Source organism: Chaetodon auriga, chromosome 4, assembly GCF_051107435.1.
Source record: "Chaetodon auriga isolate fChaAug3 chromosome 4, fChaAug3.hap1, whole genome shotgun sequence".
Taxonomy (NCBI): Eukaryota; Metazoa; Chordata; class Actinopteri; order Chaetodontiformes; family Chaetodontidae; genus Chaetodon; species Chaetodon auriga.
In genome coordinates, this window is record NC_135077.1 from 15,608,201 (window position 1) to 15,633,133 (window position 24,933).

At 41.7% G+C, this 24,933-nt stretch overlaps 2 protein-coding genes across 3 annotated transcripts; both read right to left on the minus strand.

Moving 5' to 3' along the window:
- Positions 1-153: 153 nt before the first annotated feature.
- On the minus strand, positions 154-1,718 carry LOC143319041 (extracellular serine/threonine protein kinase FAM20C-like). The gene is made up of 5 exons (XM_076727607.1): positions 1,630-1,718; positions 1,168-1,260; positions 830-945; positions 399-579; positions 154-283 (listed from the first exon to the last, which is right to left on the minus strand). The coding sequence occupies exons 1-5, from the start codon at positions 1,671-1,673 to the stop codon at positions 154-156; spliced, it is 564 nt and encodes a 187-aa protein (XP_076583722.1). The 5' UTR covers positions 1,674-1,718.
- Positions 1,719-16,457: 14,739 nt separating this feature from the next.
- LOC143320202 (dynein axonemal light chain 4) lies at positions 16,458-19,852 on the minus strand. Of its 2 annotated transcripts, XR_013077131.1 has the most exons (5): positions 19,778-19,852; positions 19,176-19,255; positions 17,761-17,844; positions 17,291-17,553; positions 16,458-17,097 (listed from the first exon to the last, which is right to left on the minus strand). XR_013077131.1 is itself a non-coding variant. In XM_076729712.1 (4 exons), the coding sequence occupies exons 2-4, from the start codon at positions 19,245-19,247 to the stop codon at positions 17,389-17,391; spliced, it is 321 nt and encodes a 106-aa protein (XP_076585827.1). In that variant the 5' UTR covers positions 19,248-19,255; positions 19,778-19,852; the 3' UTR covers positions 16,458-17,388. The 2 variants fall into 2 exon arrangements, 1 of the variants encoding a protein (XP_076585827.1); XM_076729712.1 differs by having other exon boundaries at positions 16,458-17,553.
- Positions 19,853-24,933: the final 5,081 nt, after the last annotated feature.

Here is a 24,933-nt window from a genome sequence, read left to right on the forward strand (position 1 = left end):
GACTCATGCTGTTAATTGCACTTGATGTGTAAAAAGTGTCTACTATGAAAAATCTATTACCACTAACGTCAAACCGGCTTACGAAGCAAAAAATATTCCGCTGTGTGCCCAGCTGAACACCAACAACTTCAATAACTCCTGAAATTTGGCCTCTTAAAATATAATAAACATACTCATCAAGAAATCCAGTATGACCAGATCTATGAAGTCCACCAGTCTCGTGCCTTTGTCGTATGGTGGGTTTTTTTTCACCGCAGAGCAGTAGTCTGGTTCTGACTCCCACCTGAAACAGACAGACACCAATCACCCCTTGGCATAACTGCCTTAAACAGCTCTCTCACTTCATGTCATTCTGCACACTGGTTCCCCTACAACTGAAGACCCCTACACCCACTAACTTTGCCAGCTTGCTGCGGCTGTAGGAGCGTCTCCAGGGGGATCTCCAGGACCTTCGGGCGGCCAGGGAGAGATCAGGCAGCATGACAGCCAAGGAGGCCTCTAGGTCTCTGGGCCGGCCACACACGGCGTGCTCAGTTGAGCAGTAGTAGGAGCACTGGCCGTAGAAACACACGTTACCCACTAGGGGGAGCCATAGGAGCATAGAGAGGAGAGGAGAGGAGAGGAGAGGAGAGGAGAGGAGAGGAGAGGAGAGGAGAGGAGAGGAGAAAATGAAAATGCCAGGAAAAAAAGAGATAAAAGAGTTTGTGGGTGGTTGTGAGCCGAGAGAATTGGAAGAAAGAAACAACATTAAAAGAGATTCATAATCAGTTGACACACAAGGGCATTTTAAGCAGGTTGAATGACTAATGGAGCATTGTGTGAGCAGCACCAGGGGAGGTGAAAAAGGTTCGGGCCAGCTTGCGGTCGGTGGTGACGTCTTTGATCTCCTTGACCACATCCACCAGCCTCCCAACCACTGGAGGGATTCGCCTGTAACCCAAAATCCTGCAGAGAGAGTGGAGAAAAGTGTGAGATGAGGATGAAGACAAGTGGGATGGAAGGAGAGAAAAGAAAAGAGAAAAACAGAGAGGGAGGAAGAAGAGAAGAAAATACAGTTTGGTGTTGTGTAACCTGTGCTCATTATGTAGCCTTTTCATCCACCATTTCACTCAAAACCCAGCAGCGTTGTCCTGTTTTTTGAAAAAAAAAAAAAAATGGACTTAGTACCTGTCAAGGTGAAAAGCAGCGATTTCTGCATTGTGTCTCTCGAAGTCGGAGAAGTAGTAGAGGTTATAATTGGTTTCCTCATGTCTCTCCTGCCTGCCAGGGAGAGGCAAAATAATCAAACTGCAGCACATAATTCATTAATCAACTGCATATTTACATCAAGTAAAACCATCTATGTATTTTCTCTTTCTTTGAACAAGCACATAAGAGCTGTGAAGGTTCTGCTCCCCATAAACTCCACAACACTTGAGATTCTGCAATATTTGGTACCATCCTTCCTAATATTTACTCAACCGATGCATTTCTCAGTCATCTGCAGGCTTTAAACTCCCTCTTTTTGCATCTACGGTTTCCCCTCATGATTTATTGGATTGATCTGAAGACAGCTGGGAGGTTTTAATCTTCCTTGGATCTTACACATCCTCTGTATTATGAGCAATGTGTTGGCCACTTGCGACTCACTTCATGGGTTTGAACATGGCTTGTCCATAGTTGGGAAATGACATCACCAGCTTCAGTTGTGTCCCCCCAGACTTCTGCACTGAAAAACAATGCTGAGAATGTTTCCATAGCAACAAAGCACACAGCACACACACACACACACACACACACACAACACACCATGCTGTGACCAAACACATTGGCCATTGATGGGGCACACACACACAAACAAAATATAACAGAGAAAATATGTGCGTCACCAGCAAGATATAACACGGGTCCCTCAGTTTGTGGAGACTCATCACTGTGTCATCTCTCTTACACGTGTATACACACATGGCTTTGTCTGTCTTTGGCAGGACATTGTCTTACTTGCATCATTCCCATGAGTGTTAGCCAGCCTTCATGAGATAACATGATATTAGCCGAGACGTTGGGTACAGTGAGTCAGGAGCATTTGTCCTTCTGTGTATCACATCCATTCATATCTTTGTCTTCATTTTTTTTAACCTGCAAATGTTTTTTTTTTTTTATTATCGCAGGAGGCAAGAAGGAGGCAAGCCACAACCCCTTTAGAAGCAACCTTTTTTGTGCACATGGTTAATGCCCTTTGATTATAGTCACTCTTACACTGGCTGTTACAGTATGTTCTGTAAGGTTTCTCTGGAGTTTACTATCAAAAAGTCAGAATTAATTGAATAAAACAGAAGCAAATTTGTATAGACACGAACATGGTAAAAAATGTACTGACTGATTTAATTGAGTTTCATTTACGGCCTTGTGCTTTCAAGCTACGTGTACTTTTTCGAGGTTGAGTGAAGGTTGGACCATGCCATCCCAAATACGGTAAACAAGGCTACATCACCTTTGGAAGATGGAATAATACATTCTTACTCTTATAATTTAAAAGTAAAATTCAGAAACAATAGAACACATCCTTGCGCAAGTTAATTCAGCTGTACTCGTCTGGTGTGACCAGGAGCTAATGTTACTGTAGCTTAGTCACCTTTAGACAGATATTGCTATTGAATGAGGGACAATGGGGTATTGGAGGAGGTCTGATAACACAGTTCTCTTGGTGGTGGGTTAAAAAACGTGACATGTTTTCACTTAAAGAAATCAATTTACCATTCTTCTAACCAGGGTTCTAAATTAACTTTTTTGATCACCAGCCAATGTGGCTGGTGACCTTCTAAAGTTACCAGCCAATCAGAATTTCCACTAGCCAAATTTTTTCCCGGTGAAAATAAGAGATTATGAGTGCCACTGAATACATTTGATCATTTTATTTACATTGTTGGCATGAAAAATGCACAGAAAGTACAACACATGAAACAAAATATACACAGAAAGTGCAAACATTTAATTTATACAAACAAAAAATGCTGTCAGATTAATTATTTTATAGAAGACATTTTTCCAGTAAGTATTTAGTATCATTACATTCCTAATAAAATGTATTTTTCCTTTCAACTTAAAGTGTTTCTGCTTTCCTTCTTTAATAAGAAATATATATAAGTAACAGCCATGACTTAAACACTTGCAAAAAATTGCATTGGTAATAAATTGAATTATGTATGTACAACTAGAAAACACAAATAGTGCAGCAGTCAGTATTGCAGACTCCTTAGGCTTTCCTGATGACTTCGGGCACTCATGGTCCTTTACTGCCTCGACTTTAAAAGTATTAGTCCCCACCACAAAATTATTCGTCTTGTTTTTTTCTTTCGTGTACATGCGGCAGTCCTTACAAAACATGACGGCATTTTCGTGATCAAACACAAGCCATTCACGACCTGTCAGCCATTTAGCGTTAAACTTTCTTTTCTTCGTTTCGCACGCTTTATCGACATTCTCATCCCCTGCCTCCTTCCTCTTCTCGCCCCCAGACGTCTGTCCCAACCACGCATTTAGTTTAACTTTACTTTTTTACTTTTAGCTAGCTCAGTCTCCTTTTTTACAGTTCATACGCCGCCGTTCATTCTTCTTCTTCTTCTTTGTGTTTGCGTTTCCGTGGTTTCTCGCGCCGGTTGCACTACAGACTGTAGTGTGCCTGCGCACAGCCAATGGGCGTCTTGTACGTCATCACGTAGCATTACGACAGTGTTCATGGGAAATGTAGGACGGACTGTCAGGGGGACAAATGACCGAGAACTGTAGAGCGGCTCTGACTGACATGATTGCCTAATGCATTACCGGCCAAATTGGCTTGTAAGTTTTTATTTACACCCGCCAATATGAATTTTAACCCGCATTTGGCGGGTTGGCGGGTGTTAATTTAGAACCCTGCTTCTAACCCGAGGCCAGATTTTAACCACTAAATGTTAAAATGATTACTTTTCATGCTGAGGCTCAGACACAGTGTCCTCCCTAACCAAATGTCCTCGCAACAGCAGTAGATTGTCAAGTTCAACTAAAGCAGTCGCTTTAGAGGCACCACACTCAAAGTTAGTGAGGAGAAACTTGATTGATGGACACTAAGATGTTCACTAAATGGCATTGACTCGTGTGTTCCTGACCATCCTCTGCTGAGCCCCCAAGGCTCTTCACAGCTTCACGGTTGCTTTCATTTCAGGAGAACTTCAAGGTGAGTCTACATTGAAAGTCTTACCCTAAATCTCACGTGTCACACTATCACAACAGCCCTCCCCTTCACCTGCCCTCTCCCTGCCTGACGCCCACCCACCTTTTCCACGACTGTGAGGGTAAAAGTCAGTTTTGGTTCTGCAAAAACTTTTAGTGCACTTATTTATTCAAGAGGCTCATTGAGTCACCTTCTAAAGTGAGTCAGACTGTCCACAAAAACATCTCGCCTTTAGTCGTCTGACACCTCTTTTTCATGCATGATCAGTGTGTTGTTGGTGTAAAACAGATATAAAAACTTAACATTGCACAGGCATCTATCGTTCCTGACTGGGAACGCAGCTCAGATGTTTTGTGTCTTACCTGCACTGACGATGTTGTGCGTGGCGAGCTGCTCGGCCAGCGCCTCCATGTTGGGGTCACGGTGGGGGTACAGCTGCCAGCGGGAGATGCCCAGGTGGAAGCGCAGCCAAGGAGGATGGCTGCTGCTGTTGCTGTTCCACTGTACGTCCTCGTAGCCTTCCTGACTGGCACTCACCCTGCATAGATTAGGAGGTGAGAGTGACGGGACGAAGATGAGTGTGTCAGCGTGACGTTAATCTCTCAGATTCACTCTGTGATACAGACACTGGCACCGGACATTTCTTTGCTAGACAAGGAATTGCTGATTTGTGCAGCAGTATTACTGAAAAAATTTACATATAAAACAGTCAATTGACAAATTCACTTTCAACAAATGATGATTCAGTCAAGCGTCAGGAAAATAGCTTTCTAAGGCTTCTAAATGTGAATATTCGCAGCTTTTTTATAATTGAAAACTGAATCTCTTTGCGTTTGGGATTGTTGGCTTTCTGAAGATATCATGCTAGGTTAATAGTTAGCTTCAGCGTAAATAGGAACTACAGATGGTTGTAGAGACTGAGAGCTTGTGTTGAGGAGGTGAAAGCCACTGGAGAGATGCCATTGAAAAGCATTCAAAGCCTTCCAAGGACGATGTCATACTCCCTGGCTGTGTAGCTACTTTTGTTTAGACGCTTGACAACATACATTGACCAACAACATGCAATAGCTCTATCCGTGCCCGCAGAGACACTGCATCCCTGAGACAAAGAGACACCACTGCATTGTTATTCTGCAGCACAAACCTGGAAGAACTTCCCAGATGATAATAGACTCTGATCACTTTTAAGTCAGAGTTGAAACTTTCCTATTGTATACTGCCAATTATACCCTGCAACAGCTAAAGCTCATGTTTTCGGTTTAGCTTTTAATAAGCTCGCATTTGAACTGCAGTATTTGTTGTGTTCTTTTATCTTTCTATTTCACTGATTGGCACCAGTTGTACGTATTTTGACCTTTGTCTGTACTGTTGCAGTATTTAATGGTAAACTTTTCACCTTTACTGTATTTTCATAACTCTGTAAAGCACCTTGATTTGCCCAAGAGCATGAAATGCGCTATACAAATAAATTTGTCTTGCCTTGCAATTGCGACAGAACCTATAGCAGAGGCACTGTGACAAAAATAAATAAGCCTTGTTAACAGGAGATCATGCTTGCGCCCTGCAGTCTGACCCATCTGGTGAAAATCTTGCATGTACTGTACATATACTTGTACTTCAGAGGAAAATGCAAAGAAACCAAATATAATATTACAGCTTTCCAAACAGCATTTAGCGTACGGCTTTTACTTGCTTCAGATTTGTGTTGTGGGTACATGTCCTGGGTAGTCAGGTGTTGAATATAACAACCCTTACAGACATAAAGTTGCATTGAATTCAATATGGCAACTGAAAGATAGCGAGATAAGTTAAACAACGCAAACAGACGTATGTTTGGTTAAGGAAAGTGGTTTGGGGAAGGTATTTCTTGATTGTGAGAATGATGATGATTATGTGACAGGAGAAATCACACACACAGTATTTTCTGAGAATTTTGCACACTAACTGTATCATATACTGACCACATCTGGGAGCTCTTCTCACTAGCCTTGACCTTTGATTTCACTTTCAACAGCCAGTCCTCTTCAGGGATAGGAGGGCTGGGCACATTGTAAAGAGGATGGGCAAACAGCGCCTCCAGCTTTGACAGCCCAGACTCCACAGATTCAGCTCGGTTGGCACTATTGGGACCCACAATGTTCAATGAGGCTTTTTTACCTTCTTTCACTGATAAGACATCAGAAAGTGTTTGCACATGGCCTTTGGCATCCTTTTTGGCATCATTATTGGAAGATTCTCCATGTGTTATATCGGTTGGTGGCCCTGCTGGACCGCTCATCCGCACAGAGGTGTAGTTGGTCTGTGCCAGGTCTCGCAGGACGTGTGTCCTGGGTGGCTGCAGGGGTTCACAGGGCTGGTGGTGGATGGGAAGAGAAACAAGCGCCAGGAGGAGGTAGAGGAAAATGGTGATGAAGGCCAAGGACAGACAGATTGTCCTGGAGCGACTGCGAATACGCCACAACATCCTACTGAGAGAAGGGTGAGACAGGGTCAGGAGAGGTGAACACATGAAGGGAGGAAGAGAGGGGAAAATGTGGTGTAAAAGATTTTTAAAAACATGTTAGGAAAATATGAGGAAAGCTTTACAGTGCAGAGTGTTAAAAACAAGTTAAAACAACAGTATCAGGTGAATCATGGCCAATGTAATGAAGAACATGATAAAGGCATTCAGGACGCATTTTACACACAAAGTCCATGCCGGTCTACTCCCTCCTGCTCCCAGTCTAATACAACCTTTCTGAAGTCACAAATCATCCGACATATGGAGAGAAGCAAAAAGCAACTTACACAAAGTTTCCTTCCTTTTAAAATGCTCTCTGTCGACTCACTGCTGTCGTTGCTTCCCAGTGGAATAAGACAGGACTCCATCCAGTATCCAGGCAGCCTTTACCCAGCTCTTTGTACTTTTCTCCACTTCTACCACCAGGTTCAGAAGTGAGTGCCAGGTTAAAGTGATCTGGCTACAGATCAATGTGTTTACTCTCTCTCTCTCTTCAAAAGTCAGTCCTTCTCTGCCAGTTTATCTGTCTTATCTGTCCTTTTGTCGGTGCATTCATCAGTTAGGCCGTTCAAAATTCAGCTCCTACCACTCCTCCAGTCTTATTTGCACAGCAGGCATCTGATGATCAGATTGAACCTTATTCTACAGAGTCCCCAACACTCAATTCAGAACTCAGTCTGACTTAAAAAGAGACTAAAACTGAGAAGTAAATGTATATTTTATGCTAAACATGAAGTGCTGGAATGGCAAACTGCCTGATCACTTATGACAGCCAGACCTGTGTTAAACCCTCCAGTCAGACCCATGTCAGTACACACAGATCCACAAACTTGAACATGTACTTGATGCAGATGTAGGATGATCTGTACTCTGCATTAACGCTGACAGTTTTACATACACACATCCATACATCTATCCTCGATCAAAACTGGCTTAGCACAGAAATTCATGCCACAGGTTTTCCATAATGTAGGACCTTTATTGTATCAATCTGCTGCATGTATGAAATATTATACCTCCAACAGCTGTTGGATGCACCCTCCCACACACATCACATGATGGCCTCATCTCTTGTCACAATGAATATGGTGGCACAAACCAAATTGCCCCACATAAAGCTAATGAGAGCAGAGATCCAGTCTCTAGTAATGGGATAACTCCGTATTTCACCATACAAAGTTTTGTAATAACATGTCACCGTCAGTGTGTTATTGGAATACATTATGTGTAAATACACCACATGTGCATAAACAGTAAATTATCTGCAGTCTGTTAGAGACTTCACCAAAGTGCACTGTGAAAATAGGCAGAATCAAGGCAGCTGTTTCATATTCTGTGAGCGTGTTTGCACTTTGATTCAGGCACCTCAGACTTCATGGAAAGTCCCGCAGGATGCACTGGGTCTGTGAAGTATGGCTCTTTAAAGTGTGTGTGTCTGTGCATGTATCTACATGTTGTATGTGTGTGTGTGTGTGTGTGCGTGTGTGTGCGTGTGTGTCCGTGTGTGTGTGTGTGTTCACACAGAGCAATCCATGTGATGATCTGAGAGAGACAAACAAAATGCATCATACTTGTGATTCTCTATGGTGTGTGTAGACAAAGAAAAGGATCACCTATCTTAAAAAAATAACTCATCCCTATCAGCTTAATAGAGTGCACTGAACAGATTCAGTGCTGGCCTTTTCCTGTATTCATGCAGGTGGTCATATTCATTTATTATTTATCAGCACTCATTAAACATAGATGCTAAGGATTGCAACATGAGATACATGCAAATGAAATGAACAGTATGGAGCCCATAGTGGGAATGAAAGCTTATAAAGACTGAAGGAAGAAGATTGTATTTTTGTATGTGTAATTTTTATTATCTACATGGATGATTTTCTCTTTGTGTGATGAGAGAACAAACACAGATATATGGGAGCTTTCTTTTCGCTGCCAGTGGCTGGTTTTTAATTCAAAGATAAGGACATATCGCAGTGGATATACAGCAAATAAGTACTGTTCAATGATATTCCATCAAATTTCGTCACTGGTTTTAAATGAACATTTTTGTACTTGGGGTGTAAGGTGGGAAAAAAGAAGGGACAGACATTAACAACTGCGCTGCAGCCACGGCCTGTGATATACAGATGGGTGAGACTTAAGCTATGCTAATGCTCTGTGAGGCTGTACTGAGGCTGATTTACATGCTAGTCAGTGTTAGCACAGTAACATTTGCTAGTTAGCATTGAACACAAAGTACAGTTGGGATTTATCATTAGTTTTTCAAGTATTTGGTCAGAAAGTATTGGACAAACTAAAATTTTGACCTGATGATGGCAGCAGATAAGTCATGTGAACAACGCTGCCAGGCAAAAGCAACATGTGACCATTAGCATCTAGAAGGCACAGATGCTAATAATTTAGCAAGCTAACAAGCGCTTAAAAAAATGCAGGAAATGTAAAAGGCATAATGACCCCGGAATATCAGCATTTTCCTCAGACATTATAAAATGACAAATTACAACTCCATACAACTAAAATTACAAAGTAGTTAACTGATCATCCACTGAAAAATGAACTTCCAATCAGCATTTCTGCAAACTTCAACTCCAACTGAAGGCACCATGTGTTTATTCACTCAGAACAGCTAAGCTACCAACTGTAGCAATGTTAGCTGAAAGCTAGCTAAACCATGTGTGCTTGTGTGCAGGCTCTGGCTGCCTCCTTTTTCCTCCTGTCTCTGTGTGTCTGTCAAATAACACAACACTCATAAAGCACTGGGACAAGTACAAAGTCTTTGCCTCAGTTTGCCTCCACTGATGTTATTCCACTGAGTTTTTATGCAAATGCACAGCATCTAAAATTCTGACTTTTGTCTGAACACACAGTTCGGATTCATTCTTTGGGAACCATAAATATCAGTACCAAACTATCATCGATTAGTTGTTAAGATTTTTAAGTGTCAGTAAGATGTTGATCCACCACTGTCCTCCCTAACAGCCTCAGCGCTCCATGACATCAACCCTCCAAGTCTCTGAAACTCTACTGGAGGGATGTTCCTTAATTTGGTGTTTCCATGATGGAGGATGCTATCAAACACGCTGTTTAAATGTGAAGGCCATCATATGTGATTCTAGATGGTCCTCCCGAGAAGAACATGTTGATGTGAACGCATGACCAGGATTGGTCCATAACTACAACCACGTGCTTCTAACTGTAACTACGGCAACAAAGTTCCCCTAAATTTCTCTTTATGTTCACCCAAATGTACAAAGCAAACACTACCCAGTGTTGTCACATGATAAGAAAAATTTTTCCACAGTGTGATGGCTTTGGAGGACACAGAAACATGATGTTGCTTCTCTGTGTCGTTCCAGAAGACGTGAATGAACGATGTACTTTGTGGTTTAATTTGGAAGCCCTGTCATTTCAAATCATTCAGTGAGCTCTTTGAAACAGCTGGGTTCAACACCTTTCTCCACTTATTTAATGTGTTTGCCCACAGGGTGGCAGCTACCGTTGACTATGAAGTATGTCCGTGAACCAAGAATCTCTAACAATACTGATAGTGATAATAAATGAGATCTGACGTGCTTTTCATGAATATCCAAGGACACTTTAAAGAAAGAAAGAAAGCCCACCCAGTTGTTTTCTTGGTGAAGGAAATACTTGACTTTGACACGATAATCAATTTTGTTATGTCTGCATTATGCTTGTCACGGACCTGTGACTTGTTTAAATTAAACTTAGTGTGTGCTTGAACTTTTTGGGCTTCCTGCTCGATTGTGGTTCGCAGCCTTGTCAGCCTAATGGATCGTGGAACTGGTTTATATTTTAAATGATTTTCAAGGTTGTCAACACCACTAATGTGCACATCAAATTTTGGCCCTCTGAGACACGATCAAGATGTAATTTGTAATTTCATTTATTTACTTACTTTCTTACTTTCGTTCGCAAATATTATAAGTGAGGCAAAAAAAAGTTTTCAAGGATATCTTCAGCCTAGGGCAAGGTGATGAGAGTTATCAATCAGAAGATAAGACGTAAACATCACCTGTCATCTCCATATCTTTCCCTCAAATCTTTTGATTTGTTTTTCTTATCTGGCTCACCTACCAGCCCCCTGGGCATTTTTGTTTTTTGCTAAGTATCTCTGTTTTTGTCTAATGCACTCTCTCTGTCTCTGTCCTCCACTGATGTATTATAAACAAGCTGTTTCAAGCTTCATCCACACATCCACACACGCCGCTCGCCTTTCATCCCACTCTGCTTCTCTACTCTTGCTTCCTTTCACCAGCCTCCTCCACTTTCCCAAAACTTAGGGTCCCCCTTTTATTTCAGTCTGGAAATGAGCGAATGAAACAAACAGCCACAGCTGCTGATGGTCAAAATGGGAGCTGCCTCACGACACACACTCATATTAAAACCGGATTGTTTTTCTCATTTCTCAATAATAAAAAAAGGCCCAATAGCGATGTTCAGATGAAAAACGCATCCCTCCCGCTCTTTCGCTGTCCTCTGTCACCCGCCATCTCTGACTACCGGCTGCCCGACACACTCTTCTCCCGCTCTGCTCCTCTCTAACTCTCTGTGTCCTTGAGCGACCATTGAAATCTGTGAATTTTCAGTCGTTACGTTCTCAAAAACCCACTTTCTCTCTATCACAAAGCCTCTTTTTTCGGTATCATCTATTGAATTCTGTGAGTTGTCAGTCCCTACATCTTCAATCCCCCACAGATGTCTTCATTCTATTACTTCCTGTCTTTCACACACACACACACACACACACACACACACACACACACACACACACTCAGGGAGGCTCCAACCTTCCTTCCACCCATCACTGCAGGTGGTAAGGAGGTTGCTAAGATACGGCACTCCAGCTTTTCCAGCACAGAGATGCTTCGAACGAGGACACAGTGTGATGGCACAAAACTGTGTTTGAAGTTCAACATCAACAGCTGAAGCACAAATCAGCGGTATTTCCACAATTAGAAAATTCCATTTCTCTACTGCCTGTTGCTATAACACGCTATGTGGAAGCAGCCACCACCACTACTGCAGACTAGACCTAAAAAAAAAAAGTCTGAACACAGACAACTTTAAATGGCACTGCGTCTAAACATGTGGTTTCTGCTCTTCAAAATTCATTATGTGTACTAACTTTAAACCAACTTTCAATTAGAAAATGCAAACTGCAATTTAAAACTCCCAGGAATGAAGACAGACGACGTGACTTCTGCATCCTCAGTGGTTGCTGAAGTCTTGCCAGCAGCAGCAGCAGCTGAAGAACTACAAGAACTTAAAGCTGCACTAATCAGTGTTTCGATATGCACATTGGACCAGATGTACGATTTGAAAGGTGTTGCTTGTAGTGACAAACCCACAAGGATCTTCCACACAGCCATGCATTTTCCCACAGCTCCACATTGAGCATTTTTCAGCTCACTGTTTTGGTTGTAAGGCCTGTAACCATACTGTATTAGTGATTGCTCTGCAGCAGGCAGCTGATTTCAGCAATAAAGCTCTAGTAAACACAATCTGCACAGCACCAAGACAGATAAAGCCAGCGACTAGCTGGATAACAAAATGGAGCATTTTGCAGCTAAAGAGTCAGATAATTCCCTCAGGAGCGAAAAGACTGGACCTCGTCAGGTGGGCAGAAACATGACTGAATGCTAATCTTGTCTCATGTCTGCTGGATATGTTAATAGGTGACTGTTTACTGATGCATTCTGCCAAACAACTTCATGAGAGGATAGTATTTCAGTGTGTTTACAGCTTGTTCAGCTGCCTTTAAGCAATGAAAAAAAAAAATCATTAATGCGTGTTTAACATTAACAGTACTGGCTGTAACTGAACAGACTGAAAAGAGCCCCTTAAACTTATGGTGCGCTGAGCCTTCATTACCTCAAGCTCGGAAATGTATAAATTTGGCATCACAAAACTGCAGTCGAACAGCAACACAGCTGTAAAAACCGGTGCTACAAGCTGTAATGTTGTAGTTGAGCTGGCAAAGAATGTAGCAGCTTAGAGGACAACTTACCGCCATAACTTCCAATTTTTTTATCAATACGTGTAGAAATGATTGTTAAAGGCTACATTTAGTGATGAAGAAAACGTTCATCTTCCATTCTGTATGTCTCACGGTGACCATCTGAATGCAGTCACTTATACCTGCTTTTAAATAGCTTAGTCATATGACAGCTTCCAAGTTGGCAAAGGTTTAGCAAATGCGGCGCGACTCGACAGAACATCAGAAGAAGATGTGTCCTGGTCGTTGTGTTTGACTCGTAGGAGATCCCCAGGCAATAACCTCACAACACCGGCGGTAAAAATCAGCAGCATGACACGCAGGATGTGACATTTAACATCTTCCCCTTGTGTTAATGTGGCCCCGACGTCACTGAAAATTCATGTGAGCCTCAAGCAGCATAATGAGCCTCCTTTCCACTCGGGAGACAATTTCAATGTTGAGACCGAGCAAACTAGCAGAGCCTTTAGCGTGACTCTGTGCCTCTTTGTATGAATATTTAACAACGTTGAGGAAACACAGGGAGAGGGAGGAGATATATAAAGAGTGTCTGAGGTGAATAATGAATGAGCTGCATCACAGGGTGGAACCATGTTTACTGACAAGGCCCACCGGATTAATCACAGGGCTGTTAGAATGATTGCAGAATGCGCATCCTTAGAATGAAACAGGCCAACCGGGTGAATTTGGGTGAGAGTTATCAGTATATTAAAACCACACAAATCCAGATGTATCCCCGTCGAATCCATTGCGGTCATTACGGGGACATGTTTATGGGATTGAGGAATGACAAGGGATTTGTTGGCCAGTGGATCTCAAACCTGGGCTGCTTATCAACATCAAAAATGTTATGAATTCATTTGTGTTGTCGAGAGAGATATTACTGCCAAAACTCCTTTCAAGAACTCTCTGGCAACATCACAAGGACGGCCACAGCACCTGTCAGTGTTGCAGCAAAATTAGCTATCAACTGGTTAACGACTGTCTCCGTCTCTTTAGAGAAAGCGAGTCATTATGAGATGAAAATGAGTCATTAATTCATACTGAAACAGGATGCAATGAAATAAAGATAGTAAAACGCTAACAATAATTGGTTATCTCTCCTGTAACCTCCTTTCCTAAATGACTTCTGGAACACCTGATTCAGGCTCACTGAAACTATGCAAAGAAATGAACATTATGGTTGTTTGCATTCTTCAGATTTGGGAATAGTAAGAACAGCTCTGGTCCTTGTGGTCTAGAGTAGGTAGTTAACTGTATTCATGTGTTGTCCCTGGTTAAAACCATGTGGCCAGAAGTGACGGTCATCCACTGTTAAAGCTTTGAGATAAAAGAGTGGTCCCCCGGTGATGCCTGCCCAGATGCTGGCATCACATTGACAAACATTTTTAATGCTTAAAATATGTTCAGCGCTTGGCTAAGGCAATGCTAACTTAAATGACACTATAGTTGGCGAGATGTAAATGTAAAAGACTGAAGTCAGATGCTTTAGGTAGTGATATGAACATCTTGTAACAAAGCCTCAATTTCTGGTTTATCACATTGGAAATTTTAACGCAAACCATATTCAGTTTTAGACAAATAACGCCAGAGCTTACTTACTCACTTTTCAGGCAGTTTCGGGACTTTCAGGACAGAATCTACGGAAACATTACAGAAAGCAAAAGGAGGCGCTGTCTGTTAGCATCAAAGAGGGTTAATACAAAGTGAACTTGTGACTTTGTGACAAACAGATCATCATCACTGATTATTTCTTGCGCAGGAAAATAATTTTTAATGACAAATTGGAGGTGCTGGTGACAAGTGTGACCAGAAGGGAAAAGGTGAGAAGGAGGGTTGATGAGAGTCGTCTGATTTGTGAGTCCAGAGCGCAGACTGACCTGATTCAGGGTCATGGTGTTTGGGTACACAAATGCTGAGGTGGGCAGATTGCACTGATCTGTCAATAATTGCTGTCCTCCCTCCCTCCACTGCTGGGTTGAAACGCCCTCGCCTTCGTGTTGTTCTTATGGTCAGCTGTGGACTATCATTTGCATACTGTGTATACACGTTTCACTCATGACAACATCATTATGATCACTTTTTACATTCTTAATATTCTGACTGTGGTTGATTTTGGACCTGAGTTTAACACTGGAAATAAGATTTGCTTGAGTTTAGGGCTGATAGGACATGAGGATTGAAACTGGGGGTTACTTTGAGGTCAGGGATGCATACATACACAAATCAGATACATATATAAATGCACATATATAGAAGTTTACATGTGTACAAATGCAGCAAAGTGATAATGACAGATTTGTCTTTTGTTAACCTGAAATTTAAATACTGAGGTTAAATGACTCAAATACAAATAAAGGACATTTCACATTTGTTTGAGTCTCATCTGAAGCTCGATATTCCCTTGAAATGTGCTGTATCATTCATGCAGGCTAATATGTGCTAATATCTATTGGATGAATGCAAATATCCCTCAAACTCTTAACTCCTTTGGCAGCAAACTGATCAGTCACTTCCTGTTTACTACCTTTAATTGTTGTACTATCTCTACCTGACCCTAATCCTTAAAGGACTCGTGTGTAAGACTTAGTGGCATCTAATGGTGAGGTTGCAACCAACCAACTCCCCTCGCCTCACTGTTCCCAATGGTGGCCACTAAGTCTCTCTAGAGCCAGTATTATGTTGTCGCGCTTCCTCTGAACTTATAAGATCAATATAAGATGGATGTAAGAGCTCATTCAGAGGTAACAAAAACATGATTCTTGTTTTCTGATGACTATACACCAATGAAAACATAATTATGAATGTTATAATCCCCCTAAATCCTACGCAGTAGACCTTTAATTGTCTGATTTTAACCATCTTGAAATGAGAAAAGTTAAATGTAAGCGTTGACATCGTGCCAGAGAGTATTCTTGATATTTTGCTCATCATTTGTTCTTTTCTCCCCACACAGCTCACTCGGTCGTGCCAAGATGAGGTTTCACTGGGACTGATTGTTTTAACTGCTGCATTAATGCATTTAAAATGGATTGCATGAACCGGAGTATCCCTCATTGGAACCACAGAGCAGAACTGGCTGACGGCAACTCTGCTTGTTGGTTTAAATAACACATTTAAGCAAAACTGACAGTTTGAGAAAGTTTTTCCCAAAATATTTTCTCCAAAATTTTAAAGCAACACAACTTTATCCAGTTTCTCTGGGAAAACCTGTCTCACACCATCTTCATCATCCAGTCTGACAAGCCCCACACACCCCATCATTTACCCTTTTTTCTTTTTCCTTATGAACGGAAGCCCTTGTCAGGTATTTTTGGAAGCATCTTTGTTAGTCTTCTCCTCTGTGTCTACCTTATTTATAAAAAGCCTTTAAAAGCAGTTGTGGGAATGTTATTCTTCTGTGTGAAGCTTTAACTTTTACTCTTTTCTACCATATTAAAATCAGGTATACGAACTCAAAATATCTTGTCATTTCAGTCAAGTAATGCTGGTGCAGTCACTAATGGCTGTATAGCTGTATCGAAACAAGGCAAATCACACCCCATCCACTAATTCCAATTTGCTCTCAACTTACCAGAAATTCCCTCTTCCTCCACAACATTTGTTTCCCTGCCGGGGTAACAAAAACTGCATTTGCTTATGATAAATTTGACCTAAAATGCCTTTCCTAAAATGTAATGAATGTAAGCAAATCCCTTCAGCCATTAACAAATATTATGAAGAACACAGACCGCAATTTAAGCACCTATTTCACCACATTTCAGAGTTTATTGTACAATCAGGTCAATTCACACAAAATGATCCATTGCACTGGATCATTAGAACTGGCATCAACATGAAAACAATCACATTGCTAATATCACCCAGCGGGGAGGGGGGGGGGGGTATTATCAGGGAATATTACAAACACCCTCACAGGGAGAAAAGGTGGATCGCGTTTAGTGTTTGTTTTATCTCAGGAGGTTCTGAGCCTTTAGTTGTAAGAAGATGACACTGGTCTTTAAAAAGAAGTTTTTCAAGTCGCATCAAAATATGTACACATAAAAAATATTAAAAATTTTATTGAAAGACTAGTGCGGTCGGAGAGAAAGAGATAGAGAAAGACTCGTGTGAAAAGTTACGGATGGTGTGGACAGTTCACTGTGGCACAAACTGCTGAGGAAGGTGACGGTGAAATGTTATTTCAAAAAACTGTGTGTGTCCAGCACACACGAACATATAAACTCACACGCACACACACGCGCTCCCTGAAGAGGAATGAGGATAAAGGACTTTGGAGACCCTGGCTGGCTGTATTGTTTGTAAAAGTTGAGCTTACGTACTTGCACATGCACGCTCACAAATGTTTTAGACCATGGATACAGCTTCAGAGACGGACGGAGTCTAGAAAACAAGGAGAAAAAGGAAGTGACAGACAAGGCAGAAAGCTATTTTTATGCCTACCAGCCAAAGTGACTGCCGCACTCAAAATTCCCTTTCAACTATTTTTCCTGTCAGCTTCAATTTTAAACTGGACAAGATCTCCAAAGGATGGTTCATTATCTGCCACAGTGGCTGGTAGCGTGGTCAAACTAACCTGCCGCAACTTAAGTGTAACCAGCGTCTGGCTGGTAGCTGGTGCTCATTCACAGCCCATTGACCACGTCAGAGGGGTGGAGGGACAGCGAGGAGGTGCTACGAGCACTTCCACACACACACGGCCAGACTCCCTCCGAAGAACATGTAGAGCAGGTTCTTCACTTCGTGTGTGACCTCGAAGCCGAAGCCTTCGCCGATCACCACGTGCCACGAGCTGCCAAATTTCTTGTCCATGGACTCCTTGATCATCTTTGCAGCACTCTGGCAAAGACAGTGAAGACAAAAAATGTCAACCAACAAAGACTGTGACCTTGTTATACAGAGAATAAGACTATGAGTGCTAACAACACAAAGTCTTGACACAAGAGAGTGATTTAATTTCCTTGCAAAAGCCATTAAATATACACACAGCATGGTGAGAATATATTAATTCCCAACCAAGCTACTAAATAAACAATGTACACTTACCTCATTGTTGGTGGCAAACTTCTCGCAGGCTGTTACACAAAGCTCCATGGTCTCAACTCTCATCTCCTCCGGCATGTCTGTGTGCTTAAGACAAACACAAATATTAAGGGTCTACATTTTCTGTTGTGTTACATACAAGCATGAATGAGCTATGGACAACGAGAAATAGACATTCACACTCTAGATATTTAAAACAATTTAAGACAAACTTCCAAATCAGAGTAAAAGCAAAGCAGTTTGCAATACGCTGCAATCACAAGTGTAACATGCAGAAGCCGCGTTGCGTCACTCGATGCCTGTAGCACACGCTGAACACATCTTACAGACAGCAGAGTAGCTGGGGTCTACTCATCCCAGATGAAAATAATAAGACTGCTGCTTTTTGGACTCATGTGGACACTGGGAAACAGGACAACGTCCATCTGGGTTTCCCTTATCCAGTAATCACTTACTTTACCAGGAAAATCTGATGAAGTCCGACATATTCAAATCCCTTCAGTCATAATGTTCACTGAAAACAATTCCTCCCAAGCCCGACTTAAGTTGTATTAAAATAGGCTAAAATTAAATTTCCATATCTCCTTCTATTTAAAAAACAATCTCTTTTTTAGGGTTCTGCTCACTTATCCCCATGTATTAACAATACCGCACCTCCTCTCCCCATTTTGAAGGCCAGTGTTTCACTCCAACCTTACTGTGACCAGTAAACACTCTGATTTCTGACGCCGCAACCGGACAAGACGTCCCACAAACAAGTTCTGCTCAAGCATAATGCAGCCCTAACCACACAAAGTCAAAGCTGATGTGTGATTATCGACAATGCGATTTTCAGACCTGCACTGTCAACCACGGTGATTCCAGTGTTCAATTTACATGCTATGACTGATGAACTGCGCGATTGCGGACACAATTGTGGAAAAGAGTGATGAACGTGCTTCCACTCAGATTCATTCTGCAGTCACACATGTTGCTAATCTTAGAGTACAGTAGATTCGTCTCCACCAGTCTGTTTGCGTGGTTTGTTGTCCGTACAGCATGAACACCTTTTAACACCAAACTGGGTCTTGTGAATCAGCATGTGTCCTCTTGTGTCCTGACAGCGAAAGGAGGCTCTTGAATCTAATAACGTTGAAGCTAGAGAGCAATCATGATTAATTTTGAGAACTTGTATGAGTCGACACACAGTGTAGGCCGTTGCTACATAAAAGTAACACAGATTTCTGCAGGCATATCTCATGAGACTAATACATGAATATGCCTACTAAACCCCAGCAGCCTTAAGTTTACAGTCTGCACAGCAAAAGAAGACAAACAAAATGTAATTTAGATGTTGTCATTGCAAGGTGGGCTGCTCCCAGCCACCGTCAGGACGTTCATGTCCTGCCTCCAGAGCCACTGTCCCGCTCCTCTCCTACCCTGATGAGAGGGAAGCTGTGCAGTCTCTTGTAGTCGGCCTCCTCCTTCTTTCCCTCGCCAGTCCCAGCCATTCCGACTCCTGCAAAGGAACATTTACCACATGTTTAAAAATGAGCCTACCTACTTAGACAGTCTAAGTACAAACTGTGTGAGAGAAACACGTTTCATGAGGAGCACGGACAGCCCCGTGTTGCAGAGCAAGTGCTCAGCTGTAGCTAACAACACTCTGGAGACGAAGCTCACAAGCTAAAAGGCACTTAGCCGATGCTAGCTAGCTACAACAAGTATCTCATCGGAGTTCACACCAGAATAGGTTGTTTCTCCTTCAGACAACAGCGACACACATCACACATTACGGCTGGCTCGTAAACATAACCAAGCTTCATCAGTTTAATAACCGTAACTGGCGAACCAGGTATTAATAGCTAGCTACTTAGCCTAGCTTGTTTGATAGCAAACAACTGGTGCTACCGGTTGATGTTTTCTCCCTCAAAATCGACTGATTTCAATCAATTGTCGTAATGTTGCGAGCTACAATGCGTTGTCGACAGTAAATAAATACAGAGTGGTAGACGAGAATACATAGATATGAGTTACTTACGAGGCCTTTGTCCAGCGAAAACTTCTGCTGTTTGACTTCCAGTTCGGTTGTTAGGGAGACATTTTAAACAACTGATGTCCGTACAAGGAAAACCCCGCCCATTAAAGCGTAGCTCCGTCCGTATTGGTTCAGAGTTTGTCAATCAAGTGAAAGCCTATCCTGCTACAGTACACAACACTTTCCATCTTTTAAACAGATAGCATTTTTTACATATATATTTTTTGTATTTTCATTGTGACTTTTTCTGCTTTATATTTATGATTCTTGTCTTTAGCAGTACTTTTGTTTTCTTATTTCTCTCTCTCTGTTTATTGTTACACACCAAAATACCAAGGCAAATCCTTGTATGAGAAAACCAACTTGGTAATAAACCTGATCCTGATTCTGATCAGTATTGGCAACAATAATGAACTTATTAATTCTGCAGAATGGTCTCTGTCTGTGATCTGTAATTGGACCATCATGTTTGATGGATTAATATGCAGTACTTTTTGTTGTTGATTGAATTTGAGCTAATTTTACTTAACTACAAAATATAACATTTTATTCTATAACACAGCAGAATACTTTACAGATAATGTTTATTCGTAAAATCTTGCTCTGTAGAGTGAAAAGTACAAATATTTGAGAGATGTGCTGGAGTAGAAGTAAAACAATAAAAGTCAAGTGCAAATACCTCATAATTGTATCATATACTGTACTTGAGTAAATGTACTTAATTACTCTTCGTCACTGTCTGTGTGCAGGTCTGTCTGTTTAAAAATGGCACACTGTCCACCAGGCTGCCTGTGAGTAAAAGCTTTTTTTCCATCCTTCCCTAATCAGCCCTCTTACTGAATGTGACCCACATTCAGCTGGAAGCATCTGGGTGGAATCCCCAGGTGGAGAGTTTTGACCCAGAATTGTCAGTCTGCTGTACGCACACACTCACAGACACACAGACACACACACACAACATCATACTCAGTCCCAGATTCTCTGAGTTGTGTCTGGTAACCTGGCTTGTGCGCATTTAGACTCACAAGGCTGCTGGAATAACCCGGTCTGAAATACCACCACGAGCATCTGGATTCATTTGAAACAATGACTCTGCTCTGGATTAGAGTGGATTATCTAATCCAACCCTGGAAAGGCGAACAGATCGCATAACATTCTTTCTCTCCTTCTTCTCTCTCTCTTCGGTTGTCATCCGTACCGCTCTGCATGCAAACAGAAGAAGGACGCAACTTAAATTCAAACCCTGTCCCTCACATCGACTCCGCTGCCTCCTCCTCTCAGTAGTGTTATGTTGTTGTTATCTAGGTTACTCCATGAAATGTTTTGCCACTGTTTGGTTGGTAACTTTGGTTCAGGAGCCAAGAAAACACAGTTGGACAGAACAATCCTCACTAAAGGTGCACTTACTTTTGTCAGAGCTTTCAATGACAGCGGCAGAAGGAGTTTGGTCAGTTGTCATAATGAGACGTCTGTTGAAATGAAAGCTCAGCAGCTGTTGTGATTTAATCCATATCACGTTTAAGATGTCTCGCCTGTGGCCTTAAAGCATTAAAGTTCCTTCTTGTGATTCAGATTATTATTCATCATGGTCATCTTCATCATGAACTTTGAGTTGCAGTTGCTTTGTCAAACAACTATTAGTAAGGCCAAAAATTAACCTTGATGTTTATCAGATAAAAACATTTGCTCATATGTAGCCCGTCCACGTCCATGTCCCGCGCTAATCAAATCTTTATGTTTTTTTTTTATATTTTCTTTTCGTCTTGTTTTGAGAAATGTGTTATGTGTGTTATGTTTATGTGATGTGAAGGACACCGCTAAGCCTGAGAAATCAAAGGAAAGAAAAGAGCATTTGAAACCGGTAGAATAACAAAAAGGGAGCAAGGGGAAGGACAAACGACAAAGAGAAAACAGAGAATGATATTGAATACATACATGTTTCATCTTCATGACACCTTTTATTAGTTTAGATTTTTGTGCAAGGATTTCTTTTAAAGCACAGAATGATGCTGGGCTACAAGGTCAGAGTGCATTATATGGAAAAGTGAATACTGCGTGTACTGTTGATGTGTAGTTTGAATACAATTTCAGAAAAAAAAACTTGATTTTCAGCAACTGGGTGTTTTTTGTTTTATTTTTGTACATCGGGGTCTTAATGTTTTTGAGTGTATGCTTTTTATCGATTAAACCAAAAGCATTGACAATGATTTTAGCAACTTGTATGTGGGCGTCTGCAGATCTTAGATCAAGTGAGAAACATCTTAAAATACACAGAGGGAGTGAGCATTAAATACCCAGGTGAGGAACTCACAAAAACAGAAATGCCAGAGGGCTGGCAGGTAAGCTGAAATGAGAATGTCAGAAGAAAGCAGAAGGACAGAGAAAAGGAAGATGGAGGTGTTTTTGACAGAGGGTGCAGTGAAAAGATGCCAAATGGTGACGAGAGGTGGATGAAAGAGAAGCGGAGGAGGTGGTGGTATAAAGACCTTGAGCAGAGTATTCATCATGATGGGGAAATATTCAGTAAACAGTGCACAGTAAATATGACACGAGGCCTGAACAAAAACAGAAAATGCTGCCGCACACGGGAATGAAAATCAAGGAAAACAGCCTGGATAATGGAAGACAGGCGCTTGAGGTGCAGGACTGATGAACAGTGAAATTACAGAATAGATATGGGGGATGTGTAAGAACTGGTTGACTGGTAAGCTCGTGGCGATGAAGCGATGCGCTGCAGAGAGAATAAAAAACATTTGTAATCTGTTTCTGTAGTCGAGAGAGAGGCTGACACACACTGTGAGCGTCTGTGCTGCAGGGGATGAGAAAAAAGTTAAGACAGATTATGAAAGGGATGAAGACTTGCTGCAAAAAATCATATTTGAGTTGGTGTATTTGTGTCTGTGCATGACAAAGAGTGATGATGGGTCACACAAGGATTTCCATAATTTCTGCCTGCATCAGAGAGGGGTAATTAAGGTGTATCTATAATTCAACAGTAGAGGAAGCAGATTGTTGGGGAGGGGAGTGGAAGACCCCATGTGACTGTGCTAACAAGCTGTGACAGAGATCAACAGGGAGACAGAGCCGAGAATCAGCGGAGGAAAATATTCCCCGGCCGGATGAGTCACTGACTGACTGATGGTGAGGCTGACTGCTTGCCTAAATGACTGAGTGTGTGGCTCAGTGACTCATTCGCCCGTTGATTGATTTTGTAATTGATCAATGGCTTCAGTCAGCCAAAGAATTGTGCTGGGTGGATTTATCATCTTCAAGGCATTTTTTTACACATTCGCCAATTTTGTCACATCACAAATTGCAATTTGTTTGACACACACACACACACACACACACACACACACACACACACACACAGTCTTGCTAAGATGAGGCTACACAAAGCTCCAGGCCCACATGGTCTGAGAGGAAGAGCCATGGCAGGCTGCATTTATCAGCTAAAAGGCGTTTTGAGGTTATTCCAGGGTCTGCTAGATGAAAGAGATCTGAAATCATACCAGTGCCTGAGAAGAGACACCCCTCCTCACCTAATGACTGCAGACCATTGCTCTTACCGGTATCTTCTGCAAGTGCATGGATGGGTTTTTACTGGAGCGCCTAACATCTCCCCATAGTCAGCCAGACAACCTCCAATTTGCCTATAAAGCACAGCGAGGTACATTAACAATGCTGCACATGGTTGCATCCTGAGGCTTATGCCAGAGTTTTATTTATGGACTTCACTGTGATCAGGGCCGACATTTTATTAAACTGACTTTTTAAACTTGATACCAATGGACACCTTGCACTGTGGATCAAAGACTTTTTCTCTGATTGGCCCCAAAGAGCCTCTGCACAAGGCTCCCTGTCCGATCAAATCACTGTGAACACCGGGTTGTATTTTATCCCCTGCGCTTTTTTCTGCGTACTTAAATGAAATACAGATCTATGACAGCAACTTTGATCTTGTGAAGTATGCAGATGACAAGGCAATGGTGGGTTTGATGTTCCAGGGTAATGACGGACTAGACGGATGATTGATTGCAAATTCTTTTGTGAATATACACCACTCAATTACAAAATCAACAGACAGAACAAGGGTCCTTCATTATCGGCCAATCTTGAGGTCCTGTCTTGTAGAAAACTGTTGGTAAAGACCCGAAAACCTGGCTTCATCTCAAGTCTTTCTCGAAAAAAAGTTGATATTCATGATTAAAATTGATTGAGAACTAAACAGCTTCATTAAGACTGTGTGGGTGTGGTTTGATCAGATTATACTGTCAGTTATAGCGTATAGTAAAGATTATTGAGAAAATACATTTTCAGGGCCGTTAACATCTTTATTATTTCAGTTTATATTGTTCTGAAATGTGCATTTTTCCAAACTAAACTCTTTGCTTGAAGATGATAGGGTTTATTCATGAGGGAGAGGTGCTGCTGGTGGTGGTGGGGTGTCAGTAAGGGCGAATTGCTCTGATCCAGCTAAGTCAAACCTTCAAGAGAAAAAGGTTACTAAATATTGAAAAGGAAGCTGGAGCAAAGATTCTGCCAGTATCCTTTTAAATCCTTTAGTATCTTAAGGTCAGAATCACCTGTCAATGATTTTATACTCCACAAGCGAAACATGCCCACACTGAACAGATGGGAACACCATCCCACAATGGCAAGGGAGTGAAGCGAGTGGCAGCAGGAGGAACAAGGAGACTTTCATTTCAGGAAACCAGAAATTAAGTAGGCCAATAAGTAACTTTTCTTTTAGTGTGCTGAGTGCACGAACTACCATTCTATGAGAGTAATAAGTTTGGAAATGGAGTTAGTTCCACAGCGCCGGTTTTAGTTTTGCTTATTAGCAACAGCTGCAGTCACGGTTTTGTGATTTCTACAAGTTGCATTAGTGATAAAAATACTTGGACTTTCATCATTTTCTGCTGGTCATAGGACAGAGATTGTGTGCCCAAAGGACAAAACAGGAAATCAAGCTCGAGTGAGATAAATAATATTATGAAATGTTAGCAGTGGGAGGTTACACTTTAGATCACAGTTCAGATGAGCCAAACGCTGAGAAACGTGTGTGGGCAGATCAGTAGTCACGAATCAACGCGGTCTTAGTTAGAACTATGAGTAATCTATTATGTCTATATGAAAGATCAGACTTTCTGTGCTGT